This window comes from Haliotis rufescens, unplaced genomic scaffold (assembly GCF_023055435.1).
Source record: "Haliotis rufescens isolate VD_foot unplaced genomic scaffold, xgHalRufe1.0.p SCAF_11, whole genome shotgun sequence".
NCBI lineage: Eukaryota > Metazoa > Mollusca > Gastropoda > Lepetellida > Haliotidae > Haliotis > Haliotis rufescens.
The window spans coordinates 45490773-45508757 of record NW_025963791.1 but is presented as its reverse complement, the minus strand read 5'-3'; the positions used below and the strand labels follow the sequence as shown (position 1 = coordinate 45508757).

The 17985-nt window shown below is 39.8% G+C and overlaps 1 protein-coding gene across 5 annotated transcripts in view; it reads right to left on the bottom strand.

Annotated features, from left to right (window-relative positions):
• LOC124121061 (tyrosine-protein phosphatase non-receptor type 13-like) overlaps window positions 1–17985 on the bottom strand; it is a 155918-nt gene that overhangs the window by 116409 nt on the left and 21524 nt on the right. For all 5 annotated transcript variants that reach the window (XM_046484009.2, XM_046484010.2, XM_048392843.1 and 2 more), the window contains exons 6-16: window positions 16360–16458; window positions 15877–16045; window positions 14860–15354; window positions 14318–14444; window positions 10125–10215; window positions 9775–9849; window positions 7971–8139; window positions 7426–7576; window positions 5215–5500; window positions 4382–4432; window positions 3873–4096 (exon numbers count right to left, since the gene is read on the bottom strand). In XM_046484009.2, coding sequence (XP_046339965.1) covers window positions 3873–4096; window positions 4382–4432; window positions 5215–5500; window positions 7426–7576; window positions 7971–8139; window positions 9775–9849; window positions 10125–10215; window positions 14318–14444; window positions 14860–15354; window positions 15877–16045; window positions 16360–16458 — 1937 coding nt within the window. The remainder of the gene's footprint in view (window positions 1–3872; window positions 4097–4381; window positions 4433–5214; window positions 5501–7425; window positions 7577–7970; window positions 8140–9774; window positions 9850–10124; window positions 10216–14317; window positions 14445–14859; window positions 15355–15876; window positions 16046–16359; window positions 16459–17985) is intronic.

The following is a 17985-nucleotide window of genomic DNA, read 5'->3' as shown; positions in this document are numbered from 1 at the left end:
GTTTAGTTTGGCATAACTCTCACAAACATAATGCCATGTTTGGTGTTACATAACTCATACAAACATAATGCCATGTTTGGTCTTACATAACTCATACTAACATAATGCCATGTTTGGTGTGACATAAATCATACAAACATAATGTCATGTTGAGTGTTACATGACTCGAACAAACATAATGCCATGTTTGGTGTTACATAACTCGTACAAACATAATGCCATGTTTAGTGTTACATAACTCATACAAACATAATGCCATGTTTTGTGTTACATAACTTGTACAAACATAATGCCATGTTTGGTGTTACATAACTCGTACAAACATAATGCCATGTTTGGTGTGACATAACTTGTACAAATATAATACCCTCTTTGGTTTGACATAACTTCTACAAACATAATGCCATGTTTCGTGTGCCATAACTTGTACAAACATAATGCCATGTTTTGTGTGACATAACTCATACAAACATTATGCCATGTTTGGTGTTACATAACTCATACACACATAATGCCCTGTTTGGTGTGACATAACTCATACAAACATAATGCCATGTTTGGTGTGACATTAATCATACAAACATAATGCCCTGTTTAGTGTTACATAACTCGTACAAACATAATGCCATGTTTAGTGTTACATAACTCATACACACATAATGCCATGTTTCATGTGACATAACTCATACAAACATAATGTCCTGTTTAGTGTGACATAACTCGTACAAACATAATGCCATGTTTGGTGTTACATAACTCATACACACATAATGCCATGTTTTGTGTTACATAACTCATACACACATAATGCCATGTTTTGTGTTACATAACTCATACAAACATAATGCCATGTTTTGTGTGACATAACTTATACACACATAATGCCATGTTTTGTGTGACATAACTCGAACAAACATAATGTCATGTTTGGTGTGACATAACTCGTACAAACATAATGTCATGTTTGATGTTACGTCATGCATACAAACATAATGTCATGTTTGGTGTGACATAACTCATACACACATAATGCCATGTTTTGTGTGACATAACTCGAACAAACATAATGTCATGTTTGGTGTGACATAACTCGTACAAACATAATGTCATGTTTGATGTTACGTCATGCATACAAACATAATGTCATGTTTGGTGTTACATAACTCATACACACATAATGCCATGTTTTGTGTTACATAACTCATACAAACATAATGCCATGTTTTGTGTGACATAACTTGTACAAACATAATGCCATGTTTGGTGTTACATAACTCATACAAACATAATGCCATGTTTGGTGTTACATAACTCATACAAACATAATGCCATGTCTTGTGTGACATAACTCATACACACATAATGCCATGTTTTGTGTTACATAACTCATACAAACATAATGCCATGTTTCATGTGACATAACTCATACAAACATAATGCCATGTTTTGTGTGACATAACTTGTACAAACATAATGCCATGTTTGGTGTTACATAACTCATACAAACATAATGCCATGTTTTGTGTGACATAACTCATACACACATAATGCCATGTTTTGTGTGACATAACTCATACAAACATAATGCCATGTTTTGTGTGACATAACTTGTACAAACATAATGCCATGTTTAGTGTGACATAACTCATACAAACATAATGCCATGTTTTGTGTGACATAACTTGTACAAACATAATGCCATGTTTGGTGTGACATAACTCATACAAACATAATGCCATGTTTTGTGTGACATAACTTTTACAAACATAATGCCATGTTTTGTGTTACATAACTCATACAAACATAATGCCATGTTTTGTGTGACATAACTCATACACACATAATGCCATGTTTTGTGTTACATAACTCATACAAACATAATGCCATGTTTTGTGTGACATAACTTGTACAAACATAATGCCATTTTTGGTGTTACATAACTCGTACAAACATAATGTCATGTTTAGTGTGACATAACTCATACAAGTATAATGCCATGTTTAGTTTGGCATAACTCGCACAAACATAATGCCATGTTTGGTGTGACATAACTTGTACAAACATAATGCCCTCTTTGGTGTGACATAACTTGTACAAACATAATGCCATGTTTGGTGTGACATAACTTGTACAAACATAATGCCCTCTTTGGTGTGACATAACTTGTACAAACATAATGCCATGTTTGGTGTGACATAACTCGTACAAACATAATGCCCTCTTTGGTGTGACATAACTTGTACAAACATAATGCCATGTTTGGTGTGACATAACTTGTACAAACATAATGCCATGTTTGGTGTGACATAACTTGTACAAACATAATGCCATGTTTGGTGTGACATAACTTGTACAAACATAATGCCATGTTTGGTGTGACATAACTTGTACAAACATAGTGCCATGTTTTGTGTGACATAACTTGTACAAACATAATGCCATGTTTTGTGTTACATAACTCATTCAAACATAATGCCATGTTTTGTGTTACATAACTCATACAAACATAATGCCATGTTTGGTGTGACATAACTTGTACAAACATAATGCCATGTTTGGTGTTACATAACTCGTACAAACATAATGCCATGTTTGGTGTGACATAACTTGTACAAACATAATGCCATGTTTGGTGTGACATAACTCGTACAAACATAATGCCACGTTTAGTTTGGCATAACTCGTACAAACATAATGCCATGTTTGGCGTGACATAACTTGTACAAATATAATACCCTCTTTGGTTTGACATAACTTCTTTTGGATTGACTCTAACACGTTACATGGATCAGTGGGACTGACTCTAACACGTTACATGGATCAGTGGGACTGACTCTAACACATTACATGGATCAGTGGGACTGACTCTAACACATTACATTGATCAGTGGGATTGACTCTAACACATTACATTGATCAGTGGGATTGACTCTAACATGTTACATAGATCAGTGGGATTGACTCTAACATGTTACATAGATCAGTGGGATGATTCTAACATGTTAAGTGGATCAGTGGGACTGACTCAAACACATTACGTGGATCAGTGGGACCGACTCTTACATATTACACAGATCATTTGGATTGACTCTAACACGTTACATGGATCAGTGGGACTGACTCTAACATATTACACATGATCATTTGGATTGACTCTAACACGTTACATTGATCAGTGGGACTGATTCTAACACATAACACAGATCATTTGGATTGACTGTAACACATTACACAGATCATTTGGATTGACTCTAACACGTTACATAGATCAGTGGGACTGACTCGAACACATTACATTGATCAGTGGGATTGACTCTAACATGTTGCATAGATCAGTGGGATTGACTAAGACGTTTAATGGATCAGTGGGACTAACTCTAACATGTTACATAGATCAGTGGGATTGACTAAGACGTTACATGGATCAGTGGGACTGACTCTAACATGTTACATAGATAAGTTGGATTGACTAAGACGTTACATGGATCAGTGGGACTGACTCTAACATGTTACATAGATAAGTGGGATTGACTCTAACACATTACATAGATCAGTGGGATTGACAAAGATGTTACATGGATCAGTGGGACTGACTCGAACACATTACGTGGATCAGTTTGAGTTACTCTTACATGTTACATAGATCAGTTGGATTGACTCTAACACGTTACATGGATCAGTGGGACTGATTCTAACCCAGTGGGAATGACTAACACGTTACACAGATCAGTGGGAGTGACTCTAACACGTTGAGTGCATCAGTTTGACTGATCCTAACACGTTACACAGATCAGTGGGAGTGACTCTAACACGTTACATGGATCAGTTGGACTGACTCTAACACGTTAGGTGGATCAGTGGGACTGACTCACTTCCTGTAGCTGCTTGAGAAGAAGTTGATCTTGGGTGGCTTGCCCTTGGCAGCCATGTCTGGCTTGGGCTGGACGCTGAACCTGCGCTTGTTGAAGGAGATCTTCAGAATGTTATTCCAGGCATGGCGGTTGGTGATGATGCGCTGATGGCCCTGGAGCTCGGCTAGCACTAAGTTGTGGCTGGCCATACCCACGTACATCACATTTGATGTGTCATTCTTGCTCTGATGACAAGTCAGGGTCATATTAGATATGTCATTTCACAAATTGCAGTGTTAATGTTATTGATAATACAAATAAAAAATAAAAAATAAAAATATTAATAATAATAATAATAATAATAATAATAATAATAATAATGGACTTTAGTAATGTGCTACATCAACCCATTCTCATTGCACAAGAAGTTGCAGATTGGAGATTAAAGTATCTGTCACATAAAAGTTATTCCTTGTTTATTCTATGAATGATTCATATCAGGGTATTTTGAGAGCATGTCTCTCACTGACCTTGAACAGTTTGTGGAAGTGCACCCCATACTCTGGAAGACTCATGGCCAGCTGAAATGGATGGGATATCATTCACTAATTAACTGAAAAAAACACTGTAACTTGAGGATCTGATGGTGTCAATGTGTGGCCTGCCTGACCAAAAACACCAATGTACCTTGAGGATCTGATGGTGTGAATGTGTGGCCTGACTGACTGATAACACTAATGTAACTTGAGGATCTGATGGTGTCAATGTGTGGCCTAACTGACTGAAAACACCAATGTAACTTGAGGATCTGATGGTGTCAATGTGTGGCCTGACTGACTGGAAACACCAATGTAGCTTGAGGATCTGATGATGTCAATGTGTGGCCTGCCTGACTGAAAACACCAATGTAACTTGAGGATCTGATGGTGTCAATGTGTGGCCTAACTGACTGAAACCACCAATGTAACTTGAGGATCTGATGGTGTCAAGGTGTGGCCTGACTGACTGGAAACACTAATGTAACTTGAGGATCTGATGGTGTCAAGGTGTGGCCTGACTGACTGGAAACACTAATGTAACTTGAGGATCTGATGGTGTCAAGGTGTGGCCTAACTGACTGGAAACACTAATGTAACTAGAGGATCTGATGGTGTCAATGTGTGGCCTGACTGACTGAAACCACCAATGTAACTTGAGGATCTGATGATGTCAATGTGTGGCCTGACTGACTGGAAACACCAATGTAACTTGAGGATCTGATGGTGTCAATGTGTGGCCTGCCTGACTGAAAACACCAATGTAACTTGAGGATCTGATGGTGTCAATGTGTGGCCTGCCTGACTGGAAACACCAACGACCTCACCTTGATGTACTCCAGCTCTGCTTGTGTTGGGGGTAGGCCAGTATTCTGCCTATGTGCCACAACCGCCTTCTCCCTGACTGCACCGAGTCCCAGCCGGCGAGCCACACGTCCAGGGAAGTACTGCTCGGGCACAAAGTAGTTCCTGCCCAAAGTGTCCTGGTCTCCGACTTCTACCTGCAGCGCCAAACCGGCCAGGGACACCGCCTGCTCCTCCGTGCAGTGGGTGCGCTCTTCCAGAACGTCATGGCGCAACTGCAGGTACAGCAGGTGGTGGCTGCACAGGTGCCTGCAGATAAACATCGCAGATATATAGTCAGGTGCCTGCAGATAAACATCACAGATATATAGTCAGGTGCCTGCAGATAAACATCACAGACATATAGTCAGGTGCCTGCAGATAAACATCACAGATATATAGTCAGGTGCCTGCAGATAAACATCACAGATATTAAGTCAGGTGCCTGCAGATAAACATCACAGATATTAAGTCAGATGCCTGCAGATAAACATCACAGATATAAACTCAGGTCCCTCCAGATAAACATCGCAGATATATAGTCAGGTGCCTGCAGAAAAACATCAGAGATATTTAGTCATATACCTGCAGACAAACATCACAAATATAAAGTCAGGTGCCAGCAGATAAACATCACAGATATTAAGTCAGGTGCCTGCAGATAAACATCACAGATATTAAGTCAGATGCCTGCAGATAAACATCACAGATATAAACTCAGGTCCCTCCAGATAAACATCGCAGATATATAGTCAGGTGCCTGCAGATAAACACCAGAGATATTTAGTCATATACCTGCAGACAAACATCACAAATATAAAGGCAGGTGCCAGCAGATAAACATCACAGATATTAAGTCAGATGCCTGCAGATAAACATCACAGATATATAGTCGGGTGTCTACAGATAAACATCACAGATATATAGTCAGGTGCCTGGATGCAGAGATACAACTCACATATATAAAGTCAGGTGCCTGGATCAAGATAAACATCACAGATATATAGTAAGGTGTCTACAGATGCACATCACAGATATATAGTCGGGTGTCTACAGATAAACATCACAGATATAAAGTCAGGTGTCTACAGATACACACCACAGATATATAGTCGGGTGTCTACAGAACACTGATATAAAGTTAGGTGTCTACAGATACACATCATAGATATATAGTCGGGTGTCTACAGATACACATCACAGATATAAAGTCAGGTGTCTACAGAACACTGATATAAAGTTAGGTGTCTACAGAACAAAGATATATAATCATGTGTCTACAGAACAAAGATATATAGTCAGTTGTCCACAGAACACAGATATATCGTCCGGTGTCTACAGAACACCAATATAAAGTCAGGTGTCCACAGAACACAGATATATTGTCAGGTGTCTACAGAACACCGATATATAGTCAGGTGTCTACAGAACACAGATATATCGTCATGTGTCTACAGAACACAGATATATCGTCAGGTGTCTACAGAACACACATATATCAGGTGTCTACAGAACACCGATATATAGTCAGGTGTCCACCGAACACAGATATATAGTCAGTTGTCCACAGAACACTGATATAAAGTTAGGTGTCTACAGAACACAGATATATAGTCAGTTGTCCACAGAACACAGATATATCATCAGGTGTCCACAGAACACAGATATATCGTCAGGTGTCTACAGAACACAGATATATAGTCAGGTGTCCACAGAACCCGGGTATATCGTCAGGTGTCTACAGAACACATATATATAGTCAGGTGTCTAAAGAACACAGATATATAGTCAGTTGTCCACAGAACACAGATATATCATCAGGTGTCTACAGAACACAGATATATAGTCAGATGTCCACAGAACACAGATAAATCGTCAGGTGTCTACAGAACACAGATATATAGTCAGGTGTCCACAGAACACAGATATATCATCAGGTGTCTACAGAACACAGATATATAGTCAGGTGTCTACAGAACACAGATATATAGTCAGGTGTCCACAGAACACAGATATATCGTCAGGTGTCCTCAGAACACCGATATATAGTCAGGTGTCCACAGAACACCGATATATAGTCAGGTGTCCACAGAACACAGATATATAGTCAGGTGTCCACAGAACACAGATATATAGTCAGGTGTCTACAGATACAACATGAAACATATATATATTTCAAAATAAACAATTCTTACCTGAGATCAGCCATGGCATCAACATAGTACTTGACCCTGAGATGGAGTGTGAGGGTGACCGTGGAGACACAGCCTTTCCTCCAATCCCTCCATCCTTCTGGCGCCACCTTGTGGAGCTTCGTGTCCCCCTCCAGGAAGAAGTGCTCACTCTCTGTCAACACCCACACAACCTCACCTTACTTCTGTCAGCACAAACATCTTTTCCAAAGTTGAAATCTACATTTTCCAATCATAAAACCATTTTCTGAGTATATATATTGTTCAAAACAATATTTGTATCTATCATTACTGTGTTATGGTAATACCTGCACAATATCATTTATATCTCAACCATGTTGTGTGATGACCTTGAAATGTAACGGTTGTGGGCTTGAACCCTGGTTGTTCCAAATCCTTTTCACTTTTACATTTAAAGACCCTCGACCTGATAATGGTCTCATGACATAGAAATATATTTCTTGTACATTGTATAAAATTACAATATGTCATATTATTTTATGACATCTTTTAAATTTCCATCAGGAGATTCTGTCCCTGTGTTGTACCGTTGACGTAGGACAGACCAAAGAAGAAGAACTCTGCAATGCCGAGGTGAGCTATGACTGCATCAAACAGCTGGCGTCCGGTGGTGCTGGGGTCCACGATTGACTCCAACTTCTGCCCAGTCAAGTGAATGATGACCACGCGGCGGGCGAGGGACGGGTTCTTCAAGCTCTGAAATAACAACACATCAACAATTTGTACAAGAACAGACAAGACAAGAGATTAGCAGATGAACAATATCATAGGATAAGATGCGAGGCATAGAGAAAAACAAAGTCATATAAGGATATGATGAGAGATATAGAGAAGAACAAAGTAATATAAGGATATGATGAGAGATATAGAGAAGAACAAAGTCATATAAGGATATGATGAGAGATATAGAGAAGAACAAAGTCATATAAAGATAAGATAAGAGGTATAGAGAAGAACAAAGTCATATAAAGATAAGATGCGAGGCATAGAGATGAACAAAGTCATATAAGGATATGATGAGAGATATAGAGAAGAACAAAGTCATATAAAGATAAGATAAGAGGTATAGAGAAGAACAAAGTCATATAAAGATAAGATGCGAGGCATAGAGAAGAACAAAGTCATATAAAGATAAGATGCGAGGCATAGAGAAGAACAAAGTCATATAAAGATAAGATGAGAGATATAGAGAAGAACAAAGTCATATAAGGATATGATGAGAGATATAGAGAAGAACAAAGTCATATAAAGATAAGATGCGAGGCATAGAGAAGAACAAAGTCATATAAGGATAAGATGAGAGATATAAAGAAAAACAAAGCCATATAAGGATAAGATGTCAGATATAGAGAAGAACAAAGTCATATAAGGATATGATGAGAGATATAAAGAAAAACAAAGCCATATAAGGATAAGATGAGAGATATAGAGAAGAACAAAGTCATATAAGGATATGATGAGAGATATAAAGAAAAACAAAGCCATATAAGGATAAGATGAGAGATATAGAGAAGAACATAGTCATATAAAGATAAGATGAGAGATATAGAGAAGAACAAAGTCATATAAAGATAAGATGCGAGGCATAGAGAAGAACAAAGTCATATAAAGATAAGATGAGAGATATAGAGAAGAACAAAGTCATATAAGGATATGATGAGAGATATAGAGAAGAACAAAGTCATATAAAGATAAGATGCGAGGCATAGAGAAGAACAAAGTCATATAAGGATAAGATGAGAGATATAAAGAAAAACAAAGCCATATAAGGATAAGATGTCAGATATAGAGAAGAACAAAGTCATATAAGGATATGATGAGAGATATAAAGAAAAACAAAGCCATATAAGGATAAGATGAGAGATATAGAGAAGAACAAAGTCATATAAGGATATGATGAGAGATATAAAGAAAAACAAAGCCATATAAGGATAAGATGAGAGATATAGAGAAGAACATAGTCATATAAAGATAATATGAGAGATATAGAGAAGAACATAGTCATATAAAGATAAGATGAGAGATATAGAGAAGAACAAAGCCATATAAGGATAAGATGTGAGATATAGAGAAGAACAAAGTCATATAAGGATATGATGAGAGATATAAAGAAAAACAAAGCCATATAAAGATAAGATGAGAGATATAGAGAAGAACAAAGTCATATAAGGATAAGATGAGAGATATAGAGAAGAACAAAGTCATATAAGGATAAGATGCGAGGCATAGAGAAGAACAATGTCATATAAGGATAAGATGAGAGACATAGAGAACAGTGAAAGGATGAGAGTAGTAGGGCAATCACTGTGTGAAGCATGCGACATGACTTACCTCCCCTTGCAGTGGCATGGTCAGCTTAGTGATAGGTTTGCCAGCACGGTACGCAAACTCTGGGCCAACAAACTCCTGAAACACAGAGACATGTCATTGTCAAGTCCTACATTAGGCTAAAAAGATAACAGTCTTGGTTCTCAGGCACCACCGCATCATCATATAGTCTGCCTCATGTTTTTTTAATTACCATTTTCAAAAAAATAAAAAAATCCTAATACATGTACTTAAACACAATGCCTTAGATTGCTTCTTTAATAGTCTTGTAATGGGAACAAATTACATTGATGGCAAGGAATGTGTTGTTATCCACTACATTGATTGTGAGGAATGTGTTGTTACCAACCCACCTTTTGTTGGTTGTTCAGTTTTGGTTGGTTGGTGTCAGCTGCTGTGTTACAATGTTCCTTGTGGTTGATTGCTGGGGAATCCTCTGTAGCCCTACATGGTGACAATCATAAAGCACATTATGTGAAGCCTACCAACTTCAAGTACAGAAGCTGCATGTACAATGAAAACACTTTTTTGTACTTATCCTGATATTGAAGCTGTAACACATTAAGTGTGTGTCTGTTATCTGAATGTGTGTATGTTACCTGAGTATGTGTCTGTTATCTGAGTGTGTGTCTGTTATCTGAATGTGTGTCTGCTACCTGAATGTGTGTATGTTATTTGAATGTGTCTGTTACCTGAATTTGTGTCTGTTATCTGAATGTGTCTGTTACCTTAGTGTGTCTGTCACCTGAGTGTGTGTCTGTTACCTGAATGTGTGTCTGTTATCTGTATGTCTCTGTCACCCGAGTGTGTGTATGTTACCTGAGTATGTGTCTGTTAAATGAGTGTGTGTCTGTTATCTGAATGTGTGTCTGTTAAATGAGTGTGTGTCTGTTATCTGAATGTGTTTTTGTCACCTAAGTGTGTGTCTGTTACCTGGATGTGTGTCTGTCACCTGAGTGTGTGTCTGTTACCTGAGTATGAGTCTGTTATCTGTATGTGTCTGTTATCTGAAAGTGTGTCTATTATCTGAATGTGTCTGTTATCTGAATGTATGTATGTTACCTGAGTATGTGTCTGTTACCTGAGTATGTGTCTGTTATCTGAGTGTGTGTCCGTTACCTGAATGTGTCTGTTATCTGAGTATGTGTCTGTTATCTGACTATGTTATCTGAATGGATGTCTATTACCTGAGTGTGTGTCTGTTACCTGAGTGTGTGTCTGTTACCTGAATGTGTGTCTGTTATCTGTATGTCTCTGTCACCCGAGTGTGTGTATGTTACCCGAGTATGTGTCTCTTAAATGAGTGTGTGTCTGTTAAATGAGTGTGTGTCTGTTATCTGAATGTGTTTTTGTCACCTAAGTGTGTGTCTGTTACCTGAATGTGTGTCTGTTACCTGAATGTGTGTCTGTTATCTCTATGTCTCTGTCACCTGAGTGTGTGTCTGTTACCTGAGTGTGTGTCTGTTACCTGAGTGTGTGTCTGTTATCTGAGTGTGTGTCTGTTATCTCAATGTGTGTCTGTTACCTGAGTATGTGTCTGTTATCTGAGTGTGTGTCTGTTACCTGAATGTGTGTGTTATCTGAGTATGTGTCTGTTATCTCACTAAGTTATCTGAATGGATGTCTATTACCTGAGTGTGTGTCTGTTACCTGAGTGTGTGTCTGTAACCTGAGTGTGTGTCTGTTATCTGAGTGTGTGTCTGTTACCTGAATGTGTCTGTTTCCTTAGTGTGTGTCTGTTATCTGTGTGTGTGTCTGTTATCTGAATGTGTCTGTTACCTGAGTCTGTGTCTGTCATCTGAATGTGTCTGTTACCTGAGTGTGTGTCTGTTATCTCAGTGTGTGTCTGTTACCTGAATGTGTCTGTTACCTGAGTGTGTGTCTGTTACCTGAGTGTGTCTGTTACCTGAATGTGTCTGTTATCTGAGTGTGTGTCTGTTATCTCAGTATGTGTCTGTTACCTGAGTATGTGTCTGTTACCTGAGTATGTGTCTGTTATCTCAATGTGTGTCTGTAATCTCAATGTGTCTGTTACCTGAATGTGTGTCTGTTACCTGAATGTGTCTGTTATCTGACTGTGTGTCTGTTACCTGAATGTGTCTGTTACCTTAGTATATGTCTGTTATCTGACTCTGTTATCTGAATGGATGTCTATTACCTGAGTGTGTGTCTGTCACCTGAGAGTGTGTCTGTTATCTGAGTATGTGTCTGTTACCTGAATGTATGTCTCTTACCTGAGTATGTGTCTGTTATCTCAATGTGTGTCTGTTATCTGAATGTGTCTTTTACCTGAATCTGTGTCTGTTACCTGAATGTGTGTCTGTTATCTGTATGTCTCTGTCACCCGAGTGTGTGTATGTTACCCGAGTATGTGTCTCTTAAATGAGTGTGTGTCTGTTAAATGAGTGTGTGTCTGTTATCTGAATGTGTTTTTGTCACCTAAGTGTGTGTCTGTTACCTGAATGTGTCTGTTACCTGAATGTGTGTCTGTTATCTGTATGTCTCTGTCACCTGAGTGTGTGTCTGTTACCTGAGTGTGTGTCTGTTACCTGAGTGTGTGTCTGTTATCTGAGTGTGTGTCTGTTATCTCAATGTGTGTCTGTTACCTGAGTATGTGTCTGTTACCTGAATGTGTGTGTTATCTGAGTATGTGTCTGTTATCTCACTAAGTTATCTGAATGGATGTCTATTACCTGAGTGTGTGTCTGTTACCTGAGTGTGTGTCTGTAACCTGAGTGTGTGTTTGTTATCTGAGTGTGTGTCTGTTACCTGAATGTGTCTGTTTCCTTAGTGTGTGTCTGTTATCTGTGTGTGTGTCTGTTATCTGAATGTGTCTGTTACCTGAGTCTGTGTCTGTCATCTGAATGTGTCTGCTACCTGAGTGTGTGTCTGTTATCTCAGTGTGTGTCTGTTACCTGAATGTGTCTGTTACCTGAGTGTGTGTCTGTTACCTGAGTGTGTCTGTTACCTGAATGTGTCTGTTATCTGAGTGTGTGTCTGTTATCTCAGTATGTGTCTGTTACCTGAGTATGTGTCTGTTACCTGAGTATGTGTCTGTTATCTCAATGTGTGTCTGTAATCTCAATGTGTCTGTTACCTGAATGTGTGTCTGTTACCTGAATGTGTCTGTTATCTGACTGTGTGTCTGTTACCTGAATGTGTCTGTTACCTTAGTATATGTCTGTTATCTGACTCTGTTATCTGAATGGATGTCTATTACCTGAGTGTGTGTCTGTCACCTGAGAGTGTGTCTGTTATCTGAGTATGTGTCTGTTACCTGAATGTATGTCTCTTACCTGAGTATGTGTCTGTTATCTCAATGTGTGTCTGTTATCTGAATGTGTCTTTTACCTGAATCTGTGTCTGTTATCTGAATGTGTGTCTGTTACCTGAGTATGTGTCTGTAACCTGAATGTGTGTCTGTTACCTGAGTGTGTGTATCTTACCTTAGTATCTGTCTGTCACCTGAGTGTGTGTCTGTTACCTGAGTATGTGTCTGTTACCTGAGTGTGTGTCTGTTACCTGAGTATGTGTCTGTTACCTGAGTGTGTGTCTGTTACCTGAGTATGTGTCTGTTACCTGAGTGTGTGTCTGTTACCTGAATGAATGTCTGTTATCTGAGTAAGTGTCTGTTATCTGAATGTCTCTGTCACCCGAGTTCGTGTCTGTTATCTGAATGTGTATCTGTTACCTGAGTATGTGTCTGTTTTCTGAATGTCTCTGTCACCTGAGTGTGTGTCTGTTACCTGAGTATGTGTCTGTTACCTGAGACTGTGCATGTTACCTTAGTATGTGTCTGTTACCTGAGTGTGTGTCTGTAACCTGAGTATGTGTCTGTTACCCGAGTGTGTGTCTGTTACCTTAGTATGTGTCTGTTACCTGAGTATGTGTCTGTTAACTGAGTGTGTGTCTGTTACCTGAGTATGTGTCTGTTACCTGAGTGTGTGTCTGTTACCTTATAATGTGTCTGTTACCAGTACCTGTGTGTCTGTTACCTGAGTATGTGTCTGTTACCTGAGTGTGTGTCTGTTACCTTAGTATGTGTCTGTTACCTGAGTGTGTGTCTGTAACCTGAGTATGTGTCTGTTACCCGAGTGTGTGTCTGTTACCTTAGTATGTGTCTGTTACCTGAGTATGTGTCTGTTACCTGAGTATGTGTCTGTTAGCTGAGTGTGTGTCTGTTACCTGAGTATGTGTCTGTTACCTGAGTGTGTGTCTGTTACCTGAGTATGTGTCTGTTACCTGAGTGTGTGTCTGTTACCTGAATGAATATCTGTTACCTGAGTATGTGTCTGTTATCTGAATGTCTCTGTCACCCGAGTTTGTGTCTGTTATCTGAATGTGTGTCTGTTACCTGAGTATGTGTCTGTTACCTGAGTGTGTGTCTGTTACCTGAGTATGTGTCTGTTACCTGAGTGTGTGTCTGTTACCTGAGTATGTGTCTGTCACCTGAGTGTGTGTCTGTTACCTGAGTATGTGTGTGTCTGTTACCTGAGTATGTGTCTGTTACCTGAGTATGTGTCTGTTACCTGAGTGTGGCTGTTACCTGAATGCTTTAGATTCGGACATTAAAGAGAAGAGGTCACTGCTGAAGATGCTGTCCTGGTCGAGGTCTGTCATCAGGAGCGCTGCCTCAGACCCGTACTGGGCATGGATTCCTGGCATATAACTCCCTGTGGGTGAAAACATAGCTGACTGTGCCATCATCATAATCATTGTAGAAGATCAAAGGCACTATTTTGTTAATAAGTGTAAATGGTCAACAACAATGGTCACCTTACATAAAATGGTATTCCTAAATGTGAGGAGCAAGAGTCTAAGGCATCCCTTAGGTGTGCAAGGATCCTTGCTTAATGGTTGGAGTCCAAGATTCACCCTGGTAATGATACGCGCCTTTTTAGCGCATTTCCTTCACTGATTGGTTTCAGTGAAGTGGAAAAAGCCCTGCAGTCTCCCACAAATAAAGGGATTTTCACACAGTGATGTAACTGAAATACTGTTCAAAGCAGTGTTAAACCTTGCACACTCAATCATTCCCTATGATACTTGGCTTGGGATTCCCAAGATGAGACGTCTACTGAATCTCACCTAATGTACAGGAAATGAGGGACACAGTTGAGTGAGTGTCCGACATGTTTTCTGCACCATGGCCCTGTGACAGGTCCTGACTCACATCCACTCCATACTTGCCCTGTCGCAGAGCACGGAGCTTCCGCTGACGCTCTTTTAAACGCATGTATTTCTGGTAGGCAGAGTGCTTCATTCCAGGAGAGAGGAATCCCTGGCTCCGCACAGTGTGGTAAGGAGGTGGTAGCTGGTACTGTCCTACTGTTGATGTAATAGGCTGGCCCTGCTGTAGAGTTTGTTCTGAGGTACCAGCATGGGTCACAGCTGGAGGCGTGTTCTCATCAGGTGATGCTACAAACATGGACTGTAATGGTGGTGCCAAGCCTCTGTGGAGGTTGAAATGTTGGCTGTTGAAACTGAGATTCTGTGGTGTGTGGTGTGAGGCCACGGCTGGTTCATCGTGATGTCGTGAACCTCCCTCTCTACGATATGGATGATAGCCTGAGTCACTTGTTCCTAAAAATATTATCTTCAGTTATCCAGTGTATTTTATCTCTACCATGGTGACGCTGGGACGTATTCAGGTGATTAGTTTTTAGAAGCTGGAAACTTTGTCCAAGCATGTTTCCACATAAGGATCAAAAGAAGAAGGAAGCATTGCATCATGTGAGACAGGTTAAGCTTAAAAATTACTGAAATAGTTTTGCAAGAGGTGTACTTGTACTGCTTAATACTGGACCCGTGAAGATCTGGGGTAGAATAGGTCTTCAGCAACCATGCTTGTCGTAAAAGGCTATTATGCTTGTCATAAGAGGCAACTAACGGGATCAGGTGGTTAGGTTCGCTGACTTGGTTGATGCATGTCATTGTATCCCAGTTGCGTGGATCTCTGCTCATGATGTCAATCACGGGATTGTCTGGTCCAGACTTGATTATTTACAGACCACCGTCATATAGCTGGAATATTGCTGAGTGTGGCAAACAACAAACAAACAAAACAAAGCGTAATACTGCAAATGTTTAGTATCATAGACAAACCTCGACTCCTACTACAAGACCTTGACCTAGATCTTGACCTTGACCTGCTCCTATTACTGTGGTCATGTTGGTGGCGATGTCGCGGTCTGGCCGACGATCTGCGTCGTCGTGACAAAGTGCTCTGGCGGCTTTGATCGCTACCATAACTGCTGTCATTGCTGACTTCCATCTGATCAACAGAAGTTTACCAGCTTGATATAGGAAACACAGGCATTTAGCATCTTCTACAGTGAACTTACAACATGCACACCAAATATGACGACAGGCCATATTCAAGTGATGAGCCCTCAGCATTCAGGGGATAAACCAAGGAATAGTGGGCTCAGAGTCTGCATACAGTGTCTGAGTGGGGTATCCATGTTGAACTGCAGCATGGTATCTCACTGGGCTAGCACTATAAAATAGACACAAGTCTGGACATTGTACACGCACGCACGCACGCACGCACGCACGCACACACGCACGCACGCAGGAGAGTCATACCTTGTCTGGGTTAGGTCCCAGGACAGACTGGTGCAGTCTGGTTATATAGTGGGAGTACGGCAGCTTGTTGCCTCGCTGTTGCGAGTTAAGGGTACAGGCCTGAAATTCAAAATAATCTCAATATATTTGTAACTAATGAAAACATCTTAACACATGACTGGTTCTTCTGAAGACATAATCGTCAAAATACAACAAATATGATTTTTCAATGAGTCGATGTAGGGCATTTATGATATATGTATCCATTCTCTGTCGACTAAAGTTTATTTCAAGGCATCAATAGCGGTAAACTGACTGTGGTTGCTATAAATAACAGTGAGTTGTGAAATCTACTGATCACTTCACATTCATGATTTCGCTAAGATTTATGTGAACAATATTGATGAAATTTTGAATAAAATTAATAAAATAGGTTACAAATTTAGGTCCAGATATACAATAAACACTTTTTATAACCAGACAGTGTCATTACATGATTAATTTGCATACTTCAGTACGGGTTTGTTGGCATGGTATTTTCAGTGTTACGTGCTCATGGTAATGTCAAAACTCTTCTATCCTGTGTATAGGGCGGCCCCCTCTTGAAACACGCTTAAAACCTCCAAAATGAATGTATGGTGATGTAAGGTAAATGAATGTAGGGTGGCAAATGGGCCCATGTTCTTCATCTCAATAACATTAATGAAAGATTGAACCATTGTAGATTTCTGGCAATCGTGAGATTTACCAGATCAGAGTGTGCAATGCAATCAATACTACACACTACAGGACATTGATCGCTAGCACAACCCGAATAACAACAGGATCTGTTGTGCTGTGTAGAAATAGGCCAGTGAGAGCGATCTGGGTCTGATTGGCAGGAACATCTGGCAGCTGCTTGACACTGCAACAGCTGGGAGCAGTGAGGAATAGTGACAGTCAATAATATAGAAACCAGGCAGTACGTACAGAAGTACATGTATAGCACCAGGACATGACAGTGTTATGTATAGCAGCAGGACATCACAGTGTTATGTATAGCACCAGGTCATCACAGTGTTATGTATAGCACCAGGACATCACAGTGTTATGTGTAGCAGCAGGACATCACAGTGTTATGTATAGCAGCAGGACATCACAGTGTTATCTATAGCAGCAGGACATCACAGTGTTATGTATAGCAGCAGGACATCACAGTGTTATGTATAGCAGCAGGACGCACAGTGTTATGTATAGCAGCAGCACATGACAACATTATGTATAGCAGCAGGACATCACAGTGTTATGTATAGCAGCAGGACATCACAGTGTTATGTATAGCAGCAGGATGCACAGTGTTATGTATAGCAGCAGGACATGACAGTGTTATGTATAGCAGCAGGACGCACAGTGTTATATATAGCAGCAGGACATCACAGTGTTATGTATAGCAGCAGGACATCACAGTGTTATGTATAGCAGCAGCACATGACAGCATTATGTATAGCACCAGGACATCACAGTATTATGTATAGCAGCAGGACATCACAGTGTTATTTATAGCAGCAGGACATCACAGTGTTATGTATAGCAGCAGGACATAACAGTGTTATGTCTAAAACAGGACATCACAGTGTTATACAAAGCAGCAGGACATCACAGTGTTAT